This window comes from Alexandromys fortis, unplaced genomic scaffold (genome assembly GCF_014885135.2).
Source record: "Alexandromys fortis isolate MF-2015 unplaced genomic scaffold, M_Fortis_MF-2015_v1.1 scaffold_75, whole genome shotgun sequence".
In the NCBI taxonomy this organism is placed as follows: domain Eukaryota; kingdom Metazoa; phylum Chordata; class Mammalia; order Rodentia; family Cricetidae; genus Alexandromys; species Alexandromys fortis.
Window position 1 is genome coordinate 8,385,611 of NW_026067956.1, and position 20,797 is coordinate 8,406,407.

Consider the following 20,797-nt stretch of genomic DNA (forward strand, 5'->3'; position numbering starts at 1 on the left):
CCCCCCCCCCCCCCCATTTTAGGCAGGGTCTCACTATGATGTCCTGCCTGGCCTGGAACTTGCTATGTAGAATAGGCTGGCATTCAGAGGTTCAATAGCCTCTGCCTTCTGAATACTGATATAAAAGGCATATGCTACCACCTCCGGCCCGAATCTGTATTTTGTAGGAATATTTTGACTTTAGTCTTGATGTAGGGACACATGCTTGAAATTAAATGTTCAATAAATGCCTTCTATATGGTAAATTCTGAATTTTACATATACTGGTGTGCTTAGAAGTGGGGTGGTGATCTTCAGGATAGAGTTCAGTTGTAACAGGGAAGTCATGCCACATGCTGGTGCCTTGAGCCTTTAGTGATAGCTTTCTGCAGGAAGTGGCACCACAGTTTTGGCAGAGGGAATAGACGTTCATAGGCCTGGCAGTATAAGAGTGTGGAGCCAGGAACTGAGGAGTTGCATATGCCTGCTGTACTGAGTGTATGGGAAGGGTGAGGTCAGAGAGAAGAGAAGGCACTTGGCTGTCGCAAATTTTAAAAGTGCACGAACCGTATGTATAACTTAAGTCCAAACTGAAACACATTTGAAAGGAAAAGGTAAGCATTATTAATAATTAATCAGGACAATAGGACATTGGGACTCTTCCAGGAAATCTGGGATTGGTCTTGTTGCCTATGGTAAGAGATGTGACTTGTCCCAAGGGTGCAAGGGCACATCTTTGTGTCATTTGAGAGGTTATAAGGTTGATGTTTCTGTAGGCTGACCTTTAAGAAGGGGTTCCGAAAAGGCATTTAAGTCTCCGTGCTCTTGTGATCAATAGGCTTTTACAGAATGCCTTGGCTGGGAATGGATGTTTGTAATGTCACTCAGAGGTGCCACCTATCTTAATAGTAGATATAGGTAAATGTTTTCACACTTTTTATGTTTTGCAGCCTCCAAAAGTATGTTCGGGAACAGATTCTATTAGCAGTAGCAGTAATTGTAAAACGAGGATCATTAGATAAGTCAATTGACTGCAAAAGCATTTTTCATGAAGTCAGCCAATTGATAAGTAGTGGCAATCCCACTGTGGTAAGTATGCTAACTGTTTGTATCTATAAAATTTTTTCATTTTGCCTATCACAGTAGCATTTTGGCAATAGTAGTATAAAACAGAAGCATACAAACTAATGTGCCAAGCAGTTTTATTTGTTTAGACATTTCTTCTGATTTTTAAATATGTGTGTATAATACAGATAAAATATATTTAGCCTTTTTGTTTGAGTCTATGTTTTTATATGTTGCTACTGTACTCATAATCATTTTAATTGATTGTAAAGCATGATGAGTGAATATATCATGATATTCTTTTTTTCTGTGGGTGGGGAGACTTGGGCTTAGCATGTAACCCTGGCTGGCCTGGAATTCAGAGATCTGCCTTCTGAATTCTGGTATTGAAGGCATGTGCCACTGTACTTGGGTTTTCATTATTCTCCATCATTTCTATTGAACATTTCCCCACACTCAGTTTTAATAAGCATTGGAAAGTACCGATAATTACAGACCTGCTTGAGTTAAAAATAAGTGGTATCTGGCATAATAAAAATCATTAACTACACCATGACTTCAGATGGTTCTGACAGGTGAGCAGATGCAAGGCTGTTGTTCTTGACCAAATTACTTCAGGGAGCATGAGTTCCCCTCCTGTCCACATTTCGGGAATGTCTGGTTGTAGTAATTTTGCCAGAGGCTGGAGAAGCAGAAGTTGGTATTACAGACCAGTTCTGATTTTTTTTTTAAAATATTTATTTATTTATTATGTATACAATATTCTGTCTGTGTGTATGCTTGCTGGCCAGAAGAGGGCACCAGACCCCATTACAGATGGTTGTGAGCCACCATGTGGTTGCTGGGAATTGAACTCATGACCTTTGGAAGAGCAGGCAATGCTCTTAACCACTGAGCCATCTCTCCAGCCCCTAGACCAGTTCTGATTGATCCTTCTAGATGGATCCCTCTAGAACTGGGGTTCTGATTCTTAAGTATCAGATGTTAAATATTCTTGGTAGTTTTTTTTTTAACTATTCACAATTTATTTTCTTGAATTACTTGAGAACTATCTGTGTGAGGCTATATGCCATTCTTCAGGACTCTTCTGTAAGAGGTATGGCACTTGTTTATTTGTCATGGTGGGACTTGAGCCCAGACCCTTGACTGGCAAGTGCAGTGCTACTGAACCACACGCCTCCCTCATGTATAGGCTATCTCTGTTTCTGATGTAGATCTGTGCTAGTGTTAGAACAGTTGTAGAATGATGGTCAGATAACTTGCATGAACTTGTAGTGTTCCCTGTCATGACCATGATTGTAAGTGCAGCCAGGTGCTTACTACCCTGGATGTTCTGGGTTAAATTGCTGCCTCCCCCCCCCTTTTAGTTTTTGCTTTGGGGCATCTTGTTGCATTTTGATAGTCTGGCTTGTTGCAGTGGACAGGGTTAGACCAGAACTGTGACACTGAGACTGTGAATAATGCTTCCTGGGCTAGTTTGTTGATTCTTCAGCTGGGGCTTTGGTGCAGGGGTCTGCAGCTTACCCTTGCCCTCCTGCTTGTCTCTTGGCACTGGGAGAATACAGCATAGGTCACTTGTCCTGCCTTTCCTAGTTCCTGATGGGGACTGAGTTTTCTTCTTTTTCCTTACATAGATTTGATGTAGCACAAAAAGTAGTTCATGGCAGCTTGATAGTTAGACTTGTTTGAGCCACCAAAATAACTATGTTCTACAAGTGATAGAACAGACAGTGTGGTTAGAAAACATTTTGCTATATCCACAGTACATACATTTGGTTAAATTTAATATTCTTGATATTCTTTAAATTGTCAAAATAGACCCCCCCACATATATACTCTGCCCCATACCTCACACATATATACTTGCCCTCCCCCCCATACCTCATACATAGAGTTTTTGAGACAGTCTCTTATACAGTGAGCTCCAGACTAGTCAGTAACACAATAACAGACTGTCCTTGAACTTTTTCTTTAGTTTCCAGTGCCCAAGGATTGAAGGCATGTGCCACCATATGCAACAAGGTTTTCTTTTTAAAGTAAAATTTCTAAATGACAGGACCAAGGAATTCTAAATTATTAACATTTCAGTATGTAGAACCATTTTCAATGATAGGATAGAATGAGATCGCTAGCCACATCGAAACATTAAATTTAAAAAACAAAAACAAAAAAAAAAACCCTCTATACTTCAAACAAATAAGCAAAAAGCAGCCAGGTGGTGGTGGCAAAGCTCTTTAATCTCAACACTTAGGAGCCAGAGGCAGGTGGATCTCTGTTTTGCAGAGGCTGGCAGATCTTTGAGTTTCAGGACAGCCTGGTCTACAGAGTGAGTTTCAGGAGAGCCAAGGCTATACAGAGAAACTTTGTTTCGAAAAACAAACAAAAAAATTCTCTATGTTTATGTGTTGAGTGAAAAGCACACATTGACATTTATGCTTGTCCTTGCAGAGAGGTGTGAAACCAGCCCCTTCGGTAGGTCCAGAAAATGAGATTGCAGACTAGTGAAATGTTCTCATGTATCTTTCTCTTGGATGATGAAGAATTTGTGGGAACAGTCCAAGAATTCAAGGCTTCATTATAGTCTCAGAGACATGAATAGCCTTCAAAGGAAGAAGTAGAGCTTTGGTAGGAAAGTAGCATGCTGAAACAATCAATAGCCAGAAACCTTTGTATGGTGGTTTTATCTGATATATGAAGAGGTGCCAATAATAGAAATCATTTGATGCCTTTTTTTCCTTAAAACCTTCCATTTGCTATTGTATATACATGTGTGTATGCCATAGCACTTGTGTGGTTAAAGGACATCTTTTGGAGTCAGTTATCTCCTTCAACCATGAGTTCCAAGAATAGAACTCATGCCAGGTTTGGTGGCAAGTACCTTTATCTCTTGAGCCATTCAGCTGGTCCTGTTTGATGGTTTTCTATAGATTAAGAATGAGTTGACCTGAGGAGCTATTAAGTCAGATAACTCAGTTCCCTCTTGTCGCTTCTAGAATGTAAGCTCCATGAACCTTCACTGGCCAGAAACTATAGCTTGACTGCTTTCCTTCAAAATATTGGTGTTGGTTATCTATCTTCCTGTACTAGTCTCATGAACGTATTTACATGGGTTTTGGGGCAATTAGCAACTGTAGAGTGTTGAAATAGGAGCGGTGGGCTAGTTCCTGGCATCCGGCTGCCTGCACGGCTAGCTTTATACCCAAAATAATTACACGGAAACTGTATTCTTTTAAACACTGCCTGGCCCATTAGTTCCAGCTTCATTGGCTAGCTCTTACATATTGATCTAATTCATTTCTAATATTCTGTGTAGCACCACGAGCTGGCTTACCAGGAAAGATCTTAACCTGCATCTGTCACGGCAACTGCCTGACTCAGCTTCTTTCTCCCAGTATTCTGTTCTGTTTACTCCACCCACCTAAGGGTTGGCCTATCAAATGGGCCAAGGCAATTTCTTTATTAATTAACCAATGAAAACATCAGATTAGAAAGAAATCACTCCCACATCAGTAGAGCACTGATTTTTTTCTTTTTTTAATTATTTATTTATTATGTATACAATATTCTGTCTGTGTGTATGCCTGCAGGCCAGAAGAGGGCACCAGACCTCATTACAGATGGTTGTGAGCCACCATGTGGTTTTTCTTTTTAATTAATACTTAGTTACAGCTCTGTCTCGTACTACCTACTTAACAAGAACAAATAAACACTGTAAATTCTCTGGGCATTAGTTCCTTAGTATGTAAACCAGGTGTCATAATATCATCTCAGAGGCTGCTCATGCAGCAACTGTTGGTACCATGTTCTTAGCAGCCTCCCAACCTTTTTTTGCCAAATCTTGGAAGCATAAGCTCTAATAAATCACCCTGTATAACTATTCCAAGTGTTGGGATTCTTTTCTGTCCCACCTGCCTGGTCCCAAATAGCCACTCTGAGGCTTAATATTAATTACAGATGCTCCGGCAATAGCTTAGGCTTATTACTAACTAGCTCTTACATTTTAAGTTAGCCCATATTCCTTATTTACATTCTGCCATGTGATGGTACCTTTATTAGCATGGCACATTCATCTCCTCTTCCCTCTGTGTCTGCTGGTGACTCCTCTGACTCTGTCCTTCCTCATCCCATCATTCTCCTTTTCCACCTAACTTTATCCTGTTCAGTTATTGGCCAGTCAGCTTGTTTATTTTTTTTAAATATTTATTTATTTATTATGTATACAATATTCTGTCTGTGTGTATGCCTGCAGGCCAGAAGAGGGCACCAGACCCCATTACAGATGGTTGTGAGCCATCATGTGGTTGCTGGGAATTGAACTCAGGACCTTTGGAAGAGCAGACAATGCTCTTAACCTCTGAGCCATCTCTCCAGCCCCAGTCAGCTTGTTTATTAAACCAAGCAAATCATAGCAACACATATTTATACAGTGAAAAGAAATATTCCACAACAGACGACCGTATCTGCTCGTGAAAGCTAATTATTGTATATATACAATAGCCCACAGCTTAGCTTTCCTTTAAATGCTTTAAAGAATTATGTGGTCTCTTGCAAGTCATTTTATTGGGAGCTTCATAAGCATGCAAAACATTGGGAGTGGACATTTGAGCATAGTGCCTTACTTTATCACTGTAAAGATATAGATCTTCAGCCTTCATAAAACCTTTTTTAAAAACTACATTTTTATTGAAGATAGTTTTTTATTTTTAAATACAGTATATCCTAATTATATTTCTTTCTTCAATTCCTCCCATATCTTTCCCAGGCATTCAAATCTACACCCTTTCTTTATCATTAGAATACAGTTATCTGGACTGGTGGTGGTGGCTCCTGCCTTAAATCCCAGCACTCTGTTAGTTCCAGGCCAGCCTGGATTACAGTGAGTTCCAGGACAGCCAGGGCTACACAGAAAAACCCTGTCTCAAACAAAAAAAAAAAAAGGAAAGAAAGAAAAGAAAAAAATAGTTATCTAAAAATAATAAGACAAAACAGAAACAAGCCAGAGTAGGACATAAAACCTTTTCTTACAGATGGTATAGTTTTCTATGTGCCATGGTGTGTTGTTGGTGCAATTGAGAACTATGTCATTTCATGCTTATCTTTGTGAGCAGGCTGTCTTCCGTGATTGTGATAGGTACTGTGTTTATTTCATCTCAGTTGGGAACTGTCAGGCCTGCTGTCAAAACTAGTTTGAGAGAGCTAGGGAAGTTCTCTTTCCTAAAATAAAAAGGTAGCTTAGGATATATATTTTTTTTTCTTTTGTTTTGCTTAAGTTATTTTTGAGGCTGACATAGAAACTATAATTTTAATCTATTTCATGTTTGCTTTATTTCCTTTAGACATAATAAGCTAAGCCTATGTTAAATCATTTTGAAAGATGGCTAATGCAACATTTAAGCCTTCTTTCTTCCTGTTTTTCATGTTGAGCAGAAGTGGGTGAGAAATTCACTTGTCTACCCAGGGCTGCCCTTGGATGTGATAGCCTAGTTAATCTCCCTTATCGCAAAGTCTCATTGATGTTTTCTTAGAAGAGCAGCTGGAGTCTGCTATATAGTATGGCAACCTTTCATACAGTTTATTCTTGGTAATAAAGATCCTGAGGCAAGAGCCAGGCTATTATAAGAGACAATCCTCCCTCTGAACAAGAGCATTCTATTTTGTCAGCTGGGGTCTTGTGCTTGTGAACGAGGAAGGCAAGCTGTCTCTGAGGGTTTTTTTTTTTTCCATCAGCATGAAATGAATGACTTTGAAGAGAGGTATGAGTGCTATTGTAAGAATTTTAATATGAAGACAGAGTTTTTTAAATTGTCACCCAGTAAGTAAACTTTTGAATTTGAGAGCGGGTGTCATGTATCTCAGCTTGAGCCAAAAAATTGGGATATAGCCATGGATATCTTGGACTTCTCCATCTCCCAAGTACCAGAATTACAGCCAAGAACCAGAATTACAGCCAAGAACCAGAATTACACCAACACTTGGTTTTATGCAATGGCTGCAATCAAAAGCAGAGCTTCATGCATCCTAGGCAAGCATTCTGCTAGCTGAACTGCATTCTCAGCTTATGAGTTATAAGATTGAGACTTTATTGCACTGTTTTTTATTGGCTTTATTGTTCTAAATTTATAAACAACAAAAATGGGAGTAGAATTTAAGAAGGATTACTCGGTAGTTAATAGCACTTACTATTCCTGTAGAGGATCTGGGTTTGGTTCCCAGCACCTACAGAATTACTGTCTGTAATTCCTATTCCAAGAGTTGTGATGCCTTCTTCTGGTTACATTCCTAAACGCAAGCACTCATACACATAAAAATTAATCTTTTACGAAAATATTAGGAAACATTCATTTATTTTCTTTCTCTTCCTGTGTTAACAATTAAAGTAACTTGAGGATTCATTGATTCAAGAAGTATTTAACAGTCCTTATTCCTAAGTGATAATTTATCTTGCATTCTAATTTGACAGTACTAGATGGTAGTTAAGAGGTAGGACCAAAACAGCCCAATTTAATGATAATTATAAAAATACTACCTTCACTCTACCTTATTCTAATTGCTGCATTTACACAGTACTTTCTGTACCATCCATACTACTGTGTATACTATGGTACTACAAGTGCTGTGGCTGCACTACAGGACCATCCATGAGTCTTGCAAGGGCCTGGAGATTTAAACACACAGAGACACAGGTCATCCTTGAAACAAGAATGCCCCTTTAGGGGCTGGAGAGATGACTCAGAGGTTAAGAGCACTGGCTGTTCTTCCAGAGGTCCTGAGTTCAATTCCCAGCAACCACATGTATTCACAACCATCTACAATGAGATCTAGTGCCTTCTTCTGGTGTGCAAGCATAGATGTAGGCAGAGCACTGTATACATGATAAATAAATCTTAAAAAAAAAAAAACCAGAATGCCCCTTTATTGTATACCAGAGCCACTTATATATGGATCCTTAACTGATAGCCGCGCCCTAGGCAAACCCACCAGAACCACTGCCATCAGGAACTCCTGAGGGTCTCATGCTCAGAGTAGCTACAAACACAGGAAAAATAAGTTGTTTTGCTCAGAGCAGCTGGACAAGTTGATTACAGGGTCTGGGTTCACAGCCTCCAACACTTAACAATTTATCATTGCATTTGAACCCACCATAACTGGATTAGAGATGAGACTTTATTAGCATGATAATGAAATGCCTTGCCTACAGTTAAATGAAAAACAGAATGTTTGCATTTACATATTTCTGTTTCTCTGGTCTACACAGTAGGCATCTTGGATCCCTAAGGATTCCTACAGAGTATTTTTATTTATAATGTATCTCGGACACCAGCACAATAGATTTGCTTTCTAAATTAACAAATGAGAATGATCAGTAAACTGTCTGCTGGTGGTTGTTATGTTGCCAGCAGCAGTGAACTGTAGACTATCACAAAGGGCACTTGAGGGAACCTGTGAAGTAGACATAATTGTCAAGCAAGGAGAGCTGACATCCTTTTGTCAAAGGACCTAAGGCCTTTTTCTTGAGTGGTTTCCCAAGTAGTTATTTATTGACATATAACTGATATAAAAGAACTTCTTTTAGAAAAATGTACAAAGTGTAAGTTTTTAAAATGTTTTTGTTGAATTTAGAAACTAACAGATACAAACTTATTGAATTTCGAAAGTAACAGATATGATTATGATCTTAGATGAGTGAAACATTCTTGTGATAACGTCTTAAAACTGTGAATTGTGCTTGTTAGTTTCAGTCAGATCCCTCTTTGGTATGAAAATCTCCTGTTTCTCGGTTTTCATCAGATTTCACTGAAATTCCAACGACAGCTTTTGTTTTTGACCCTCTTAAGTATCAGAGTCATTGTCTATAGTATTGAATGCTATCTGGCTGTGACTGCCAGGGCAGGGATAACACTTGACAGTGCTGGTCGTTGGAGGGAGAGTAAAAGGCACGGCACTGTGTCTCTTGAGCACTGAATGCCTGCAGCAAGCAGACAGGAACCTTCTCCAGTGGTAAGTGAGACTCTCTCCGAAGCAGGGTTAGTTCTTACTTCTGACCTGGGAAATTCTCTATTGGCACTGCTTTTTGCTTTGCATTACGGTATAATGAGTGAGGATAAAGTGTCATTGTAAGGGTGTTAAATTGTCAGTTAAGTACTGAAAGTGAGTAAACATAGGAATGGAGAATCTTATACATTTATGGTATTCTTAGTTGTCTTGTGAATAGGGAGAACTATTGTTGATATATAGCAGAGTGCTTTGCTTTGTTCCTTTATAATCAGTTCTTGATTCACTTTCTCCAAGGAATGAGTTTATTCATTTGGCAGCCTTTAGTTAGAGTAGTAGTGTAATTAGAGCTCATGATGTTAATCTTGTATCCATACAAGATTTTCAAATTAATGAGAGATTGAATTCTTAGGTGTTTGTAGTATTTGAAAATATTGCTGAATTGCGGTTCTTTGGAAAGTGATGATTTTAGGTAGGGCTCACAGTGGCTTTGCTTTCTCCGTATTGTAGAATTGTCTTCATGGATTTCCTGTGTTTCTAAGAGATGTAGTGAAATACAGAAGTTTGTACTTAACCATTTCTTGTTTTAAAGTTAAAATGGAAAAAGGAGTACAAAGTTTATAGATTGTTAGCTATTCTATAACTAATACGGGTATAAACTAAGAAATTAAAAGAGCTATAAATAACTTTCAATAATAATTCAGACAAAAAGATTGTAGGTAATTTTATCTTTTTTGAACTTTTTTAACCTTCTAGTTTTTCTAAGATTGATATCATACTGTATCATTTTTATAGCCTGAAAAAATAATTTTGAAAGCCGAACCTGTGATGAGAATACATTTTGTTCTTGATGTTCATGTGTTGAGAATAAGGGCTAAAGGAGTGTTCCTCTGTAGGATCCCCTTCCACTCTTAGGAGTTCTTTTCTCATTTTTCCTTAGTTAATGTAATCTGCTCTGAATACTGGGAGTGGGATAGGAGAATGAGACTATATGCTCACTTGCCTTTAAGGGTTAATGTCTGCATCCTAAATGTGAGCTTGCTTGTGGGGTGGCTCTGTTTATTGATGCAGCCAGCCTCTTGGCTCCCCGTCTGCTGAGCTATACTGTGTAGCTAAAGGCAATGTACTTGTGGGAAGCCTCAGTCACCCAGCAAGGTTCTTATCAGCTTTGCTTTGGTTTTTTCCTCCATTCATTTGACTATGAATATGAGCTTAGGAAATATTTATTTCCTATGAAAGCAAATCTTTATTGTGAATATGTGTTTTAATAATCAATTAGGCATTGTACTAATAATCTGAATATGATCATAGTTTAAAACTATACCACTTTGTGAAAGTACCAGAAACCAGCCTGCATTAAGTTGTAGATTTCTTGTGGAAAGGTATTTTAGAGCATTCTTAGTAAGAATGATGGCAGTTTGCATTTAACAAGCTTCTGTGTTTTCACGTTAAGTTTACGTGTGAGTTGTGTTCTGTGACTGATGGCTTACCTAAGATTCCGAAGTTAATTTTCTTGTTTTATGAAGATATTTTTCAAATATTTTAACTCTTGATAATATTATAGACAATAAGGTCTTATTTAGAAGGGATGGATGTAATACTAAGACTAAGTTACAAAAATATAGTCTACTAAATATTGTCTTTAGAATTATAGTCTTAGAAGTTATTAGGTCTAGTGAGTTAATATTTTCCTACAAGTTTTATTAATTTAATTTAATTTTGTCTATTGTTTTATTTAGTATATTTCCCCCACCGAATCTCTCATGTGCGCACAAATGTGAATATGTGTATTTATACATATGATCACATTTGTACCCTTTGCCACAGCCTCCAAATACTGAGGATTTGAAGAACTATGGACTATGATGCCTCTATGCTCAGCTGACGCCTGGCACTTTAACCATTTAAAAGGAAGCCATTTTAAAGTGAAGATTATTTTACTTGATAACTGTCTGAAATCTCTTTGAGCAGTAAGACAGGGATAATTTTCTCATTATGAGGGGCTTGTACCTGATTTCTCAAACCATCTTCCTTAGTCCACATTGGTATTTAAACAGGCACATATTTTTTCTTGAAGATTTAGAGCTGAAAGAACTTTTGTATTAAAGTAATGTATATTTTGAAATAAGCTGAGTGTGGGGGGGGCAGGGCTAAGTTCATTTCTGATGAGGAACACACTTGCCATATGACCACAATGACCCAGGTTCAACTCTCAGTACAGCCAATTATTAACAACAAAGACCCAGTGTATATGTGTGCACAAAGACTGAGCTAAGAGTATCCAGAGAACTTTCATCATTTGAGAAAGCACCTTTGATAGATAACTTCTGAACTCTCCAGCCTGCATGAAGCTACATACCTGTGCTTATTTTCATTGATATTAAGAGATAAACAGTAACTACTTCCTTTAAAAATTTGAAAAACATTAAAGGAAAATTTTAAGTGATTTTTTTAAAAAGTAGTATTTTTTTTTTCTGTGTAACTGTCACTTACCTTAAGCAAATATCAGCCTTACAGTCTTTAGGAATTTTAACTTTTTATATCTCTTTGCTAAGATTTGTCAAGCAAAGCATCTGTAAGGTCAAGGTACTAACATCAGAAGCATTTCTGAACAAAGATGTTGCAGTTGGTGGGGTGGGTCCCACTATGTTCAGCTGTTGTATAAGCTTGCAGAAATAGTATCATCTTGACTTTAATCTTTCGGGTCTTCAGAGGTAGTGTGCACATTTCTGTTTAACCCCTGGAAATGCGCCAAAATAATCCATATCCTTATCTCCATCCTTATTACCTTGGCTCTAAATAATCTGTGAATAAGATTAATGAGAGGTATTCTATCTGGTGGATCCAGTGAAAAAGAAAAGTTTCTTTCTTTGATTTAAAAAGTTTTGAGGTACTGTTTGATATTTTGGAGACTAACGTCAATGTTACTTTTCATCTGTTTGAGAATGCTTTTTCATTCATCAGAACATAGAGTGGGATACACGAGTCTGAATGTTGGTGGCCTCTGGTAATCACCTACTCTCTTCAAATCATGGTCCATTCAGGTGTAAAAGGAATGTACGGGTTGTTGTGTAAGTTAGACGAAACAGGGCATTCAACAATTATTTAATTATTTAACAATTATGTAAAATGTCAGTTGAACTCTAGGATTGAGTGAGTCGTGTCCTGAGCTCCAGTCCTACCCTGGTGTGTACTGACTTGAGTTGACGTGCACTGTTAGCATTTACCACATTACTTTGCAAAGAAAGCAAGTCTTCTTAGTCTCACCCAGGTCTCTGCTTGGCAGTTAGAAGCTCTGAAGCTCAGACAGACAGCATACAGATAATATATTGGAGCAAAATCTGTTGAAATAAACCTTTGAAAAAAGTCATGCCTTACATTTATTTCTTATTGAATTTAGCAAACTCTGGCCTGTTCTATTCTAACTGCACTGTTGAGTGAGTTCTCAAGTTCAAGTAAAACTAGCAACATTGGACTGAGTATGGAATTCCATGGTAACTGCAAACGAGTCTTTCAGGTACTGGTTTTTTGTTTTATGTTTTAATTATTAGACGGTCTACTTTTTGCCCAGTTTATTCCTAATGGCAAGAAAATTTGTTTTGAATGTATGATAGCTTACGCCTGAAGACTTGTATTGAGATTTCAATATAGGATATAATAAATAGGAGGGTTTGATTACTGTAATCGGTGAGTTTATTATTCAGGTCTCATCTTTAAACAGCAAAAAGAGAATATTATAATAAATATCCTCAGCTTATCATTTTATCTTATTTAGCTATAACTATTTCAATTGATAGGATTCTGCCGGCCTTAAAAATAGAACTGGCACAATGCCAAAGAGGGTCATGTATTTAAAATGTTATTGCAGATGGTGAGGGCTCTTTGTCTCTCGCGTGTATTGTTTGGCTCTGGAGTAAAGTTATGTGAAGGCACTGGCTTGAGTCCTAAGGCTCTGCGCTATAGCAACTGACTCTCCCAGCTCTACAGTTACATTCACCTTCACAGGCTTTCCTGCATGGAGGAGCATTTATATTACAGTCAATGGTACCTCTTGGAAGCACACTGATGTAAATTTTGGTTAGAGGCCTCAAGATGGAAAACATTCTTAAAGAAGTAGAGCAATCTAATGGAAACCTTAAGGTTCTTGTTTGTTTTATGATTCTAAAAAGGAATGCATTTTGATTAAGTGTCATACAAAACTTTGTGTGATTTATTGAGCATAGGAAGAAGACCTTCGCCAGATCTTCATGTTAACGGTTGGAGTTCTGCAGGAGTTCAGCAGGCGGGAGAACCTCAGTGCTCAGATGTCTTCAGTGTTTCAGCGGTACCTTGCACTAGCCAACCAAGTCCTGAGCTGGAATTTTCTCCCTCCAAACTATATCCTTTTCGTAGTGGGAAGGGCTGTGTTTGTGGTGACTTTGTAGAAGACTTAATCATAAACCTCAGTCCTTTATACTCTTAGCTTTTTTCTTCTTTTTGGAGAAATGGAATTTTATTATACTATAGTACAGTAGACTATGTAGAACATGTAAAGTTGTATTTATTACTTTTTTGAAGAGGGTTGAGTATATGAAAACATTTGGTGTCTAATAAGGCTATTGCTGACTGAGGAAAGAAAAACCAAAATGTGCAAAATGCATATTTATTCAGCAGTAGAGACATTTTCTTCTTGGACATGTGATTAAATTAAATTAGATTTTGTGACTGGCTTTCTTTACTTAGAAAGGGTCTGGTTTTGTCGTTATGAATTGTTTAAGTGTATGTATTAAGTTAGTGATAGGCTTTTGGTCCAGAGCATCTGCTGCCGGGTGTCTCCTTGTGCCTTAGGGTACTATAGTGCCTGCTTGTAGCATTGTTCAAGCCTTAGTTGATCTCCAGCAAATTACTGAATCTTTTTAATATTAATATTTAATATTAATTTTTCCGAGCAGAAAGAGAAGATGTTGGCTGTTGACTAAATTTAATGAAACAGCGTAGTTAACACATTCAGTTAGCTGCTGTTATGCAGCTCTTGGCATCTTTGAGTAAAATAGTCCTACAGTTAACTCCCCATGTCATGCTCCTTTTGATCTAATACACTTGTGCCTGCTGTAGAAAATTAAATATAACCTGTTCTGGATGTCTTTAATCAGCTCTTTCCTGGGGCTTTAAGAGAGTTTGTTTCTAAGATTAGAGATGGAGATATCAGAGCTTTAGGATGAGGCTCGTCTTTGTTCCAACAGAGTCAAGACCTGCTGCATTCGTGTGCATAGGTTTGAGACTTGTAGAACTGGGAGACTTAAGGTGCCTGGTAAGCTTTGATTTTCAAGTTACTATATTTACCTACTAGAAAACTAACTGTGAGAGGCAGGTGGTATGAGATAAAGTGAGCCACTGACTCGTTAAACCAGGAATTCTCCCGGCTTCTTTGCCAAGGGCAGTCACTGGAATGAATGAAGCTTGCTATCAAGTTAACCATATTCTCCTTTTATGCCTCTCCTTTATCTTTCACCCATTAATCAACTTTCTATATTTAATCTATAATTTTTTAAAATATTTATTTAATTTTATGTGCATTTGGTATGAAGGGGTCAGATTTCCTGGAACTGGAGTTATACAGTGAGCTGCCATGTGGGTGCTGGGAATTGAACCTGGGGCCTCTGGGAGAGCAGTCAGTGCTCTTAACCACTGAGCCATCTTTCCAGTCTCTTATTTGTTTTTAAAGGATGGTTTGGAGACTTTATTCAAAAAAGTCTGTTATTACAGTTTAAGTATCAGTGTAGCACGATCTTGTTGTAAAGCGAGATTAGACAAGTCCCTGTCCTAGTTTTTGTTTTGTTTTGTTGTTGGTTTTGTTTTGTTTTTTTAACTAAAACAAAGCAAACAAGCAACAACAACTGAAGGGGCAATCACTGAGCTTGCATGGGCTTGTGTTAGGTACTTGCAAATATGTTCTGGTTGTTGTTTTTGTGGAACTCTTAATAGTGGGAGTAGAGGTATTTCTGACTCTTTTGCCTCTCCTCCATATCCTTTCCCTCCTACTGGGTTGCCTCACCCATCCAATGAGGGTCTGTTCCTACTCTTACTATAATTTGTAGTTGTTTTGGTTTTTCAAGATAAGGTTTCTTTGTGTAGTTCTGACAGTCCTGGAACTAGCTCTGTAGACCAGACTGGCCTCTAACTCACAGAGATCCACTTGCCTCTGCCTCCTGAGTGCTGGAATTAAAGCTGTGTGATCTTATTGAAACTTGTTATGCCATGTTCAGTTTATGCCCCTGGGAAGTCTTCTCTTTTCTGAAGAGAAATAGGAAGAGTGGATCTGGGGTATATGGGTGGTGTGGGAGGGAGGAGTAACTTCAGTCAGGGTGTATTGTGTGAGAGAGGATTAAAAAAAAATCAGGGTGGAAAGATGACTTAGCATCTTCATGAGGACCAGGGTTTAGTTCTCAGAACACAACCATCTAACACATTTCAAGAGATCTGACCTCTTCTGGCCTCCTTGGACACCAGGCACTCACTTGGTGTACAGGCATACATGAAGGCAAAACTCCAGTGTACATAAAATAATATGTATCGAGCTGGGTAGTGGCACATGCCTTTGATCCCAGCATTCTGGAGGCACAGACAGGCGAATCTTGAGTTTGAGGCCAGCCTGGTCTACAGAGCTAGTTCCAGTGCAGCGAGGACTACACAGAGAAACCATCTTGGGGGGCGGGAGGGAGGGGAAAGTCAATTATGGTAGTACAGGTCTGTAATCACAGAATTCACTTGAGAGACTGAAGAGGGTGGATAGGTTCAAGGCCAGCTAGAGTTACATAGCAAGACCAAGTTTCAAGAAAACCAACATAATAAAACATTGAAAAAACTTGGAACAGATTTTAAATTACCAGTCCATATGGAGCTATCAAAACATTAATTATGTATGTAGTGAAATCAACAAAAATTACACTGCATATATCATAGCCAATTCTAAAGTGTCTGTTTTGGAGGAAAATATAGTTGGCAGAGAGTTACTGTTTTGAAAAGAAAAACAGTTCTCTAAGAGTTTGAAAACAAAGTTTGTCTGAAAGATACACACTCATAAAATATTTTATGGTGTCTGTAGATAAAGCATTAGACAAAAGCTACTGCAGTGTTACCAAAGAAAGTAATTCCTCTAAAGGTCTTGAGAGTGGCTGGATGAAGTGTGCATCCTGGAATCTCAGCCTTCAGGAGGTAGAGTCTAGAGAATCAGAAGTTCAAGGTTGTCTTCTACTACGTAGTGAGTTTCAGACCTGCCTTCGATAGGTGAGATCCAAAAGAGAGGGGTGGGATCTGAAAAGATGGCTAATCTGGTAAAAATGCTTGTTACTCTTCCAGAGGTTTCAAGTTTGGTTCCCAGCACTGATGTTGGACAGTTCATAACTGCCTGTCTGTCTCCAGGGGACCTAATACCCTCCTCTGGCTTCCACGGATACCCATACACAGTTTCGAAAGTTCTTATATGTACCACCATGCCTAGGTCTTGAGAATATTTTTCTACTTCATGCTTATGAGTGAATGTTTATGTGACCAGTGAGTGATTGGTACAGTTCCATATATTGGTGGGCTGGACTACAGCTCTGAGTACTCCTCTGAGTAGGTAATTTTCACATATATAGATGTAAGTAATATTTAAACACACATTTTAAAAAAAATCATCTGGGATTAGGGGTAGACATTATATTCATTTACCTCTGCATATTATTGTGTATTTTCTTATTGTGAAGGTACAAGGGACTTAGCCCAGTGGTAGAGTTCTTGTTTAATATGTGCAAGGCCCTGGGTTCAGTCTCCAGCACTGCAAAAAAGTTCTTTGTCAGTTTGACACAAGGGTCATTTGAGAAGAGGGACCCTCAACTGAGAAAATGCCCCATTAGATTGGCCTCTAGGCAGTGCCATGTCTAGGTAGTTGGTCCTAGATTGTTGAAGAAATCAAACTTAGCAAGCCATGAGAAACAAACTAGTAAGCCAGCACATGTGGTTATAGTCATTACTTTTTGTGGTATTCTTCAAAGCACAAAAATTTATAGTTTTGATGATGTTCCATTTAATCAGAAGCAATCTGATCCATGGTAACAAGGGTTTATAGTCTATGACTTCTCTACTTTTTGATTCACCTTGAGTTACTTTTCATGTGTAGTTTGAGGTGATGAGTCACCATTATTCATATACATGTGAGTATCCAGGTGTCCAGCAGGTAATTATTGACTACAAAAGTGGAAGAGACCAGGATGATGTTTGATTAGTCAGTGAATGCTGGTGTCTCTGTAACTCTGAAGCCAAGTCTAGCAAGCCTTCAGTTTGGAGTACTGATGGATCAGTATGGGACAAACTATTTCTTAGAACCACTGGTTTATAAAAACAAATATGCTTGTTCACCCTGCCTCCTATGTATTTATTACCACCTACTAAATACATACATGGTAGGGTGAGCAAGCCACAGTTGTAGTTTTATTGGCAGTTCATGGGAAGAGACCAAAGACACTGGTAAACTCCGAAGAGTACATAGGAAGCCCTACAGCAACAGTTATCAGGCCCCAAATGTGAGTAGTCCTCTAAACACAAATGCATGTGAGTGTTCCCAACAGTTCCAAAAGTGGAAACAAACCCAAGGTCTGTCAGCTGATAAGTGAATAAATAAAATATGGTATATCTCTATAATGGATATTATTTGTTAGTTTAAAAAATGAAGTACTTATACATGCTAAAACAGGAAAACTTTGAAAACATTGTACTAAGAAATGTTGTGAAAGAAACCATTTAGAGAGTACTTGAACACCTGATCACATTTATATGTGATGTTCAGAATGAGCAAATTGGAGGCAGCTCACAGCGGTCACCTAGAGCAGTGGTGTTTGGGAAGACACAGGAGATGAGTGCAAAGCATACCAGACTTTCTTCTGGGTGATGAGTCTGCTCTAAAATTAGATATGTTCATGGTACACAACTGTGAAGATAGTAAAACTACTAAGTCACTGAACAAGTTGTATAGTATGTGAATTATGTCTCTGTGAAGCCTTTAAAAATATCTGGCGTGCCACGGTTTATCATGCTGCTTTACTGATTAGGTACATTCCTTCACGTGCCCATTGGTAGAATCGTATTGTCGGCGGGGGTGGTTTGGAGCGAAGATGCAATTTGGGGAGTCATTACTGCTATCTAGGACATTGCAGGACTGATCCCACTTCCTTAATTTCAAAGAGCTACAGAAAGCCATGGTCTTGGAAAACAGAAGGAAGCCGATGAGACTGAGAAGACCAGCTGAGTGTGTGGAGAAGAAAAGCTGAGTGTGTCAAATAAAGGTAGAAAGCACCGAACAGGGGCAGGACTTACACTAGAGCTACACAGTAAAACCCTATCTTCAAAAATGAAAACCAAATAAAATAAAGTAAAAATAATAATAATAAAAAAAAGGTAGAGCCGGGCGGTGGTGGCGCACGCCTTTAATCCCAGCACTCGGGAGGCAGAGGCAGGCGGATCTCTGAGTTCGAGGCCAGCCTGGTCTACAAGAGCTAGTTCCAGGACAGGAACCAAAATCACAGAGAAACCCTGTCTCGAAAAAACCAAAAAAAAAAAAAAAAAAAAAGGTAGTCAGCACCTATTCCCAAGGGTACTGGGAGATTGTTTTCAGGTGCACCTCAAATCTGTTACAGTTAATTGAACCTGTGGGAATCTGTTTGAGGGAGAAGGGTAAAGATGTACCTTAGAGAAGGATCATGTCTAGAGAGAGAAGTAGTAAGGTGGGTGTAGATAATCCTCAGAACCTATCAGCTGTACTGCGCCAGACTGGAAGAAGTATTGGAGACTCGGAAAGATCTGGAAAGGTGTGACACTGCCGTGCTAGGCCCGACACAGATGCTGAGACAGCCCAGGCTCAGCTGAAGGGAGTGAGGAAAGTAGGAAGCCACTTGGTGGTGTGGGGTGCCTTCATGAGTCAGGGTCTTACTAAGTTCGGTTGGATCTGCCCTAAATCGGTTCGAAAGTAAAGGAACACCGTGTGAGAATCAGCATCTGATAGAATATTTAAATACAGATGGAACACAGGGTTGTGAAGTATTTTCTTCTGTTCTCCCTGAGTAATTAGTTTTATACCAACTAATGTTTCTGTTGCTGTCTGATAGGACACGTTGGAAAGAAAGCATGTAAAATGAGTAATCAGTATTTGGAATTATGTTTGCATTATCCTTTCCAGGTGTGTTTCCACATTACAAAAAAGCTACCTGAAAAGAAACAGAATTTCTGACCTTGGGCCATTGGGAGGAAGGAGTCATTGACAAGCAGACTCTTTAGTCTTTGGGCACAGTTACTTTTGCTAACTGTAACCTGTACAGTTGTTCAGGAGATTCTGATTAGTTTTGTAGCTCTTGGACATGTTGTTCCTGCCCACCTTTCCTCCTGTCCATGCTGTGCCCTGTTCTCCCCTGGGTTCTAGACCCAGTACTTCTATGTTATTGCCGCAGAGAGGCGTTTGCAGCGCAGGAACAGAGAAAGTGCTCAGAGGGAGAGAAAGGAAGGTGGACCCAAAGCCAGTTTATGTTCTCTTTCTTTCCCACTCAGAGCTCATAGTACTTTGTGTAGTTTGTGCAAGAGCAAGAGGGATGGAATGAGTAATTTTTAAAGTCTAATGAACTTGCTTTCAGTCTTAGCTTAACTACTTAAAAATCTAGGCCAGAGGTGTCTTAGAAGCTGAAGCTTGGGTATCATTGGGAACTTGAGGCATCAGTTTGGGCAAATCTGATTTAAATGCTATAACTATAATACTTTTCAGTAGAAAATGATTTATTTAAAATTATTTAACACGTGTAAGGTATTCTGTCTGCTGAGTTCTTAATTCCCTGAGCAGCCTAGGTTGTTTTGGTTCAGTCGTTCTCTGTGAATGCCACAGCAAGGCAGTCATGGAGTGTGCTTTGCAGCTTAGGGTATGGTGTTGCTTAATTTGGACAGTGATGGTGGTGGGACTAGAGCTGCCTCTGGGTTATGTATGTCTTCCCCGCTCTAAGTTTGAGTGACAAGCGAGTCATGAAATCAGAACTGTGTGCACGTGCAAAGTTTGGGTTTATTGGTTCCTAAAATGAATCCTTGAAGACCTCTGTGCATTTTAACTCAGACAGCAGAGTCATTGTTTTTAGAAAGCACATCATGACCATGAGAGTTTAACCCTTTGGGTTCTGTTGTTGGTATTTTTGTTTGTTTGTTTTCAAAACAAGAGTCTCTGTGTAGTCCTAGCTGTCCTGGAATTTGCTGTGTAGACCAGGCTGGCCTCAAACCCACAGAGAGCCGCTGGGAAATTTTCTGTACAAAGCTGTTGTCACCAATGAAAAATTACTGGTTCATTTGGTTGAACATACAAAGGCAGTTTTAAATGGTCTTCTGGCAGTGTTCTTGGTATTGTTGTATGTTTGTTTTAGATAAAAGTCACATGTTCCCACTGAGAGAGAGAGCTTCAGTGATTAGGGTCAGCCCTGGAACGAGGGTCAACAGTGTGGTCCTGCATCTCAGCTTGAGCTGTTTTTTATTTGTTTTTTAATTCCTTGAAAGAACAAATGTGTTGAATGAAAATGCAAAGCCACTGCCACTCCCTCCCGTCCGCCACCCCCCCCACCCCCCCGCCCCCCAGCCTCACATTCTTAAATGCTTGTCCCTAGTTGATAGAAATTTGGTAAGGTTTAGGAGGTGGAGGTGTGGCTTTGGTGAAGGTGGTTTGTCAGTGGGGGGTGGGCTTTGAAGTTTCAAAAACCCATACTATTCTTAGTTAGCTTTT

General features: G+C 39.0%; 1 protein-coding gene across 2 annotated transcripts in view; it reads left to right on the plus strand.

The window, feature by feature from the left end:
- Xpo4 (exportin 4) overlaps positions 1–20,797 on the plus strand; it is a 91,863-nt gene that overhangs the window by 26,083 nt on the left and 44,983 nt on the right. For both annotated transcript variants that reach the window (XM_050152225.1, XM_050152226.1), the window contains 3 exons: positions 930–1,068; positions 12,437–12,553; positions 13,260–13,413. In XM_050152225.1, coding sequence (XP_050008182.1) covers positions 930–1,068; positions 12,437–12,553; positions 13,260–13,413 — 410 coding nt within the window. The remainder of the gene's footprint in view (positions 1–929; positions 1,069–12,436; positions 12,554–13,259; positions 13,414–20,797) is intronic.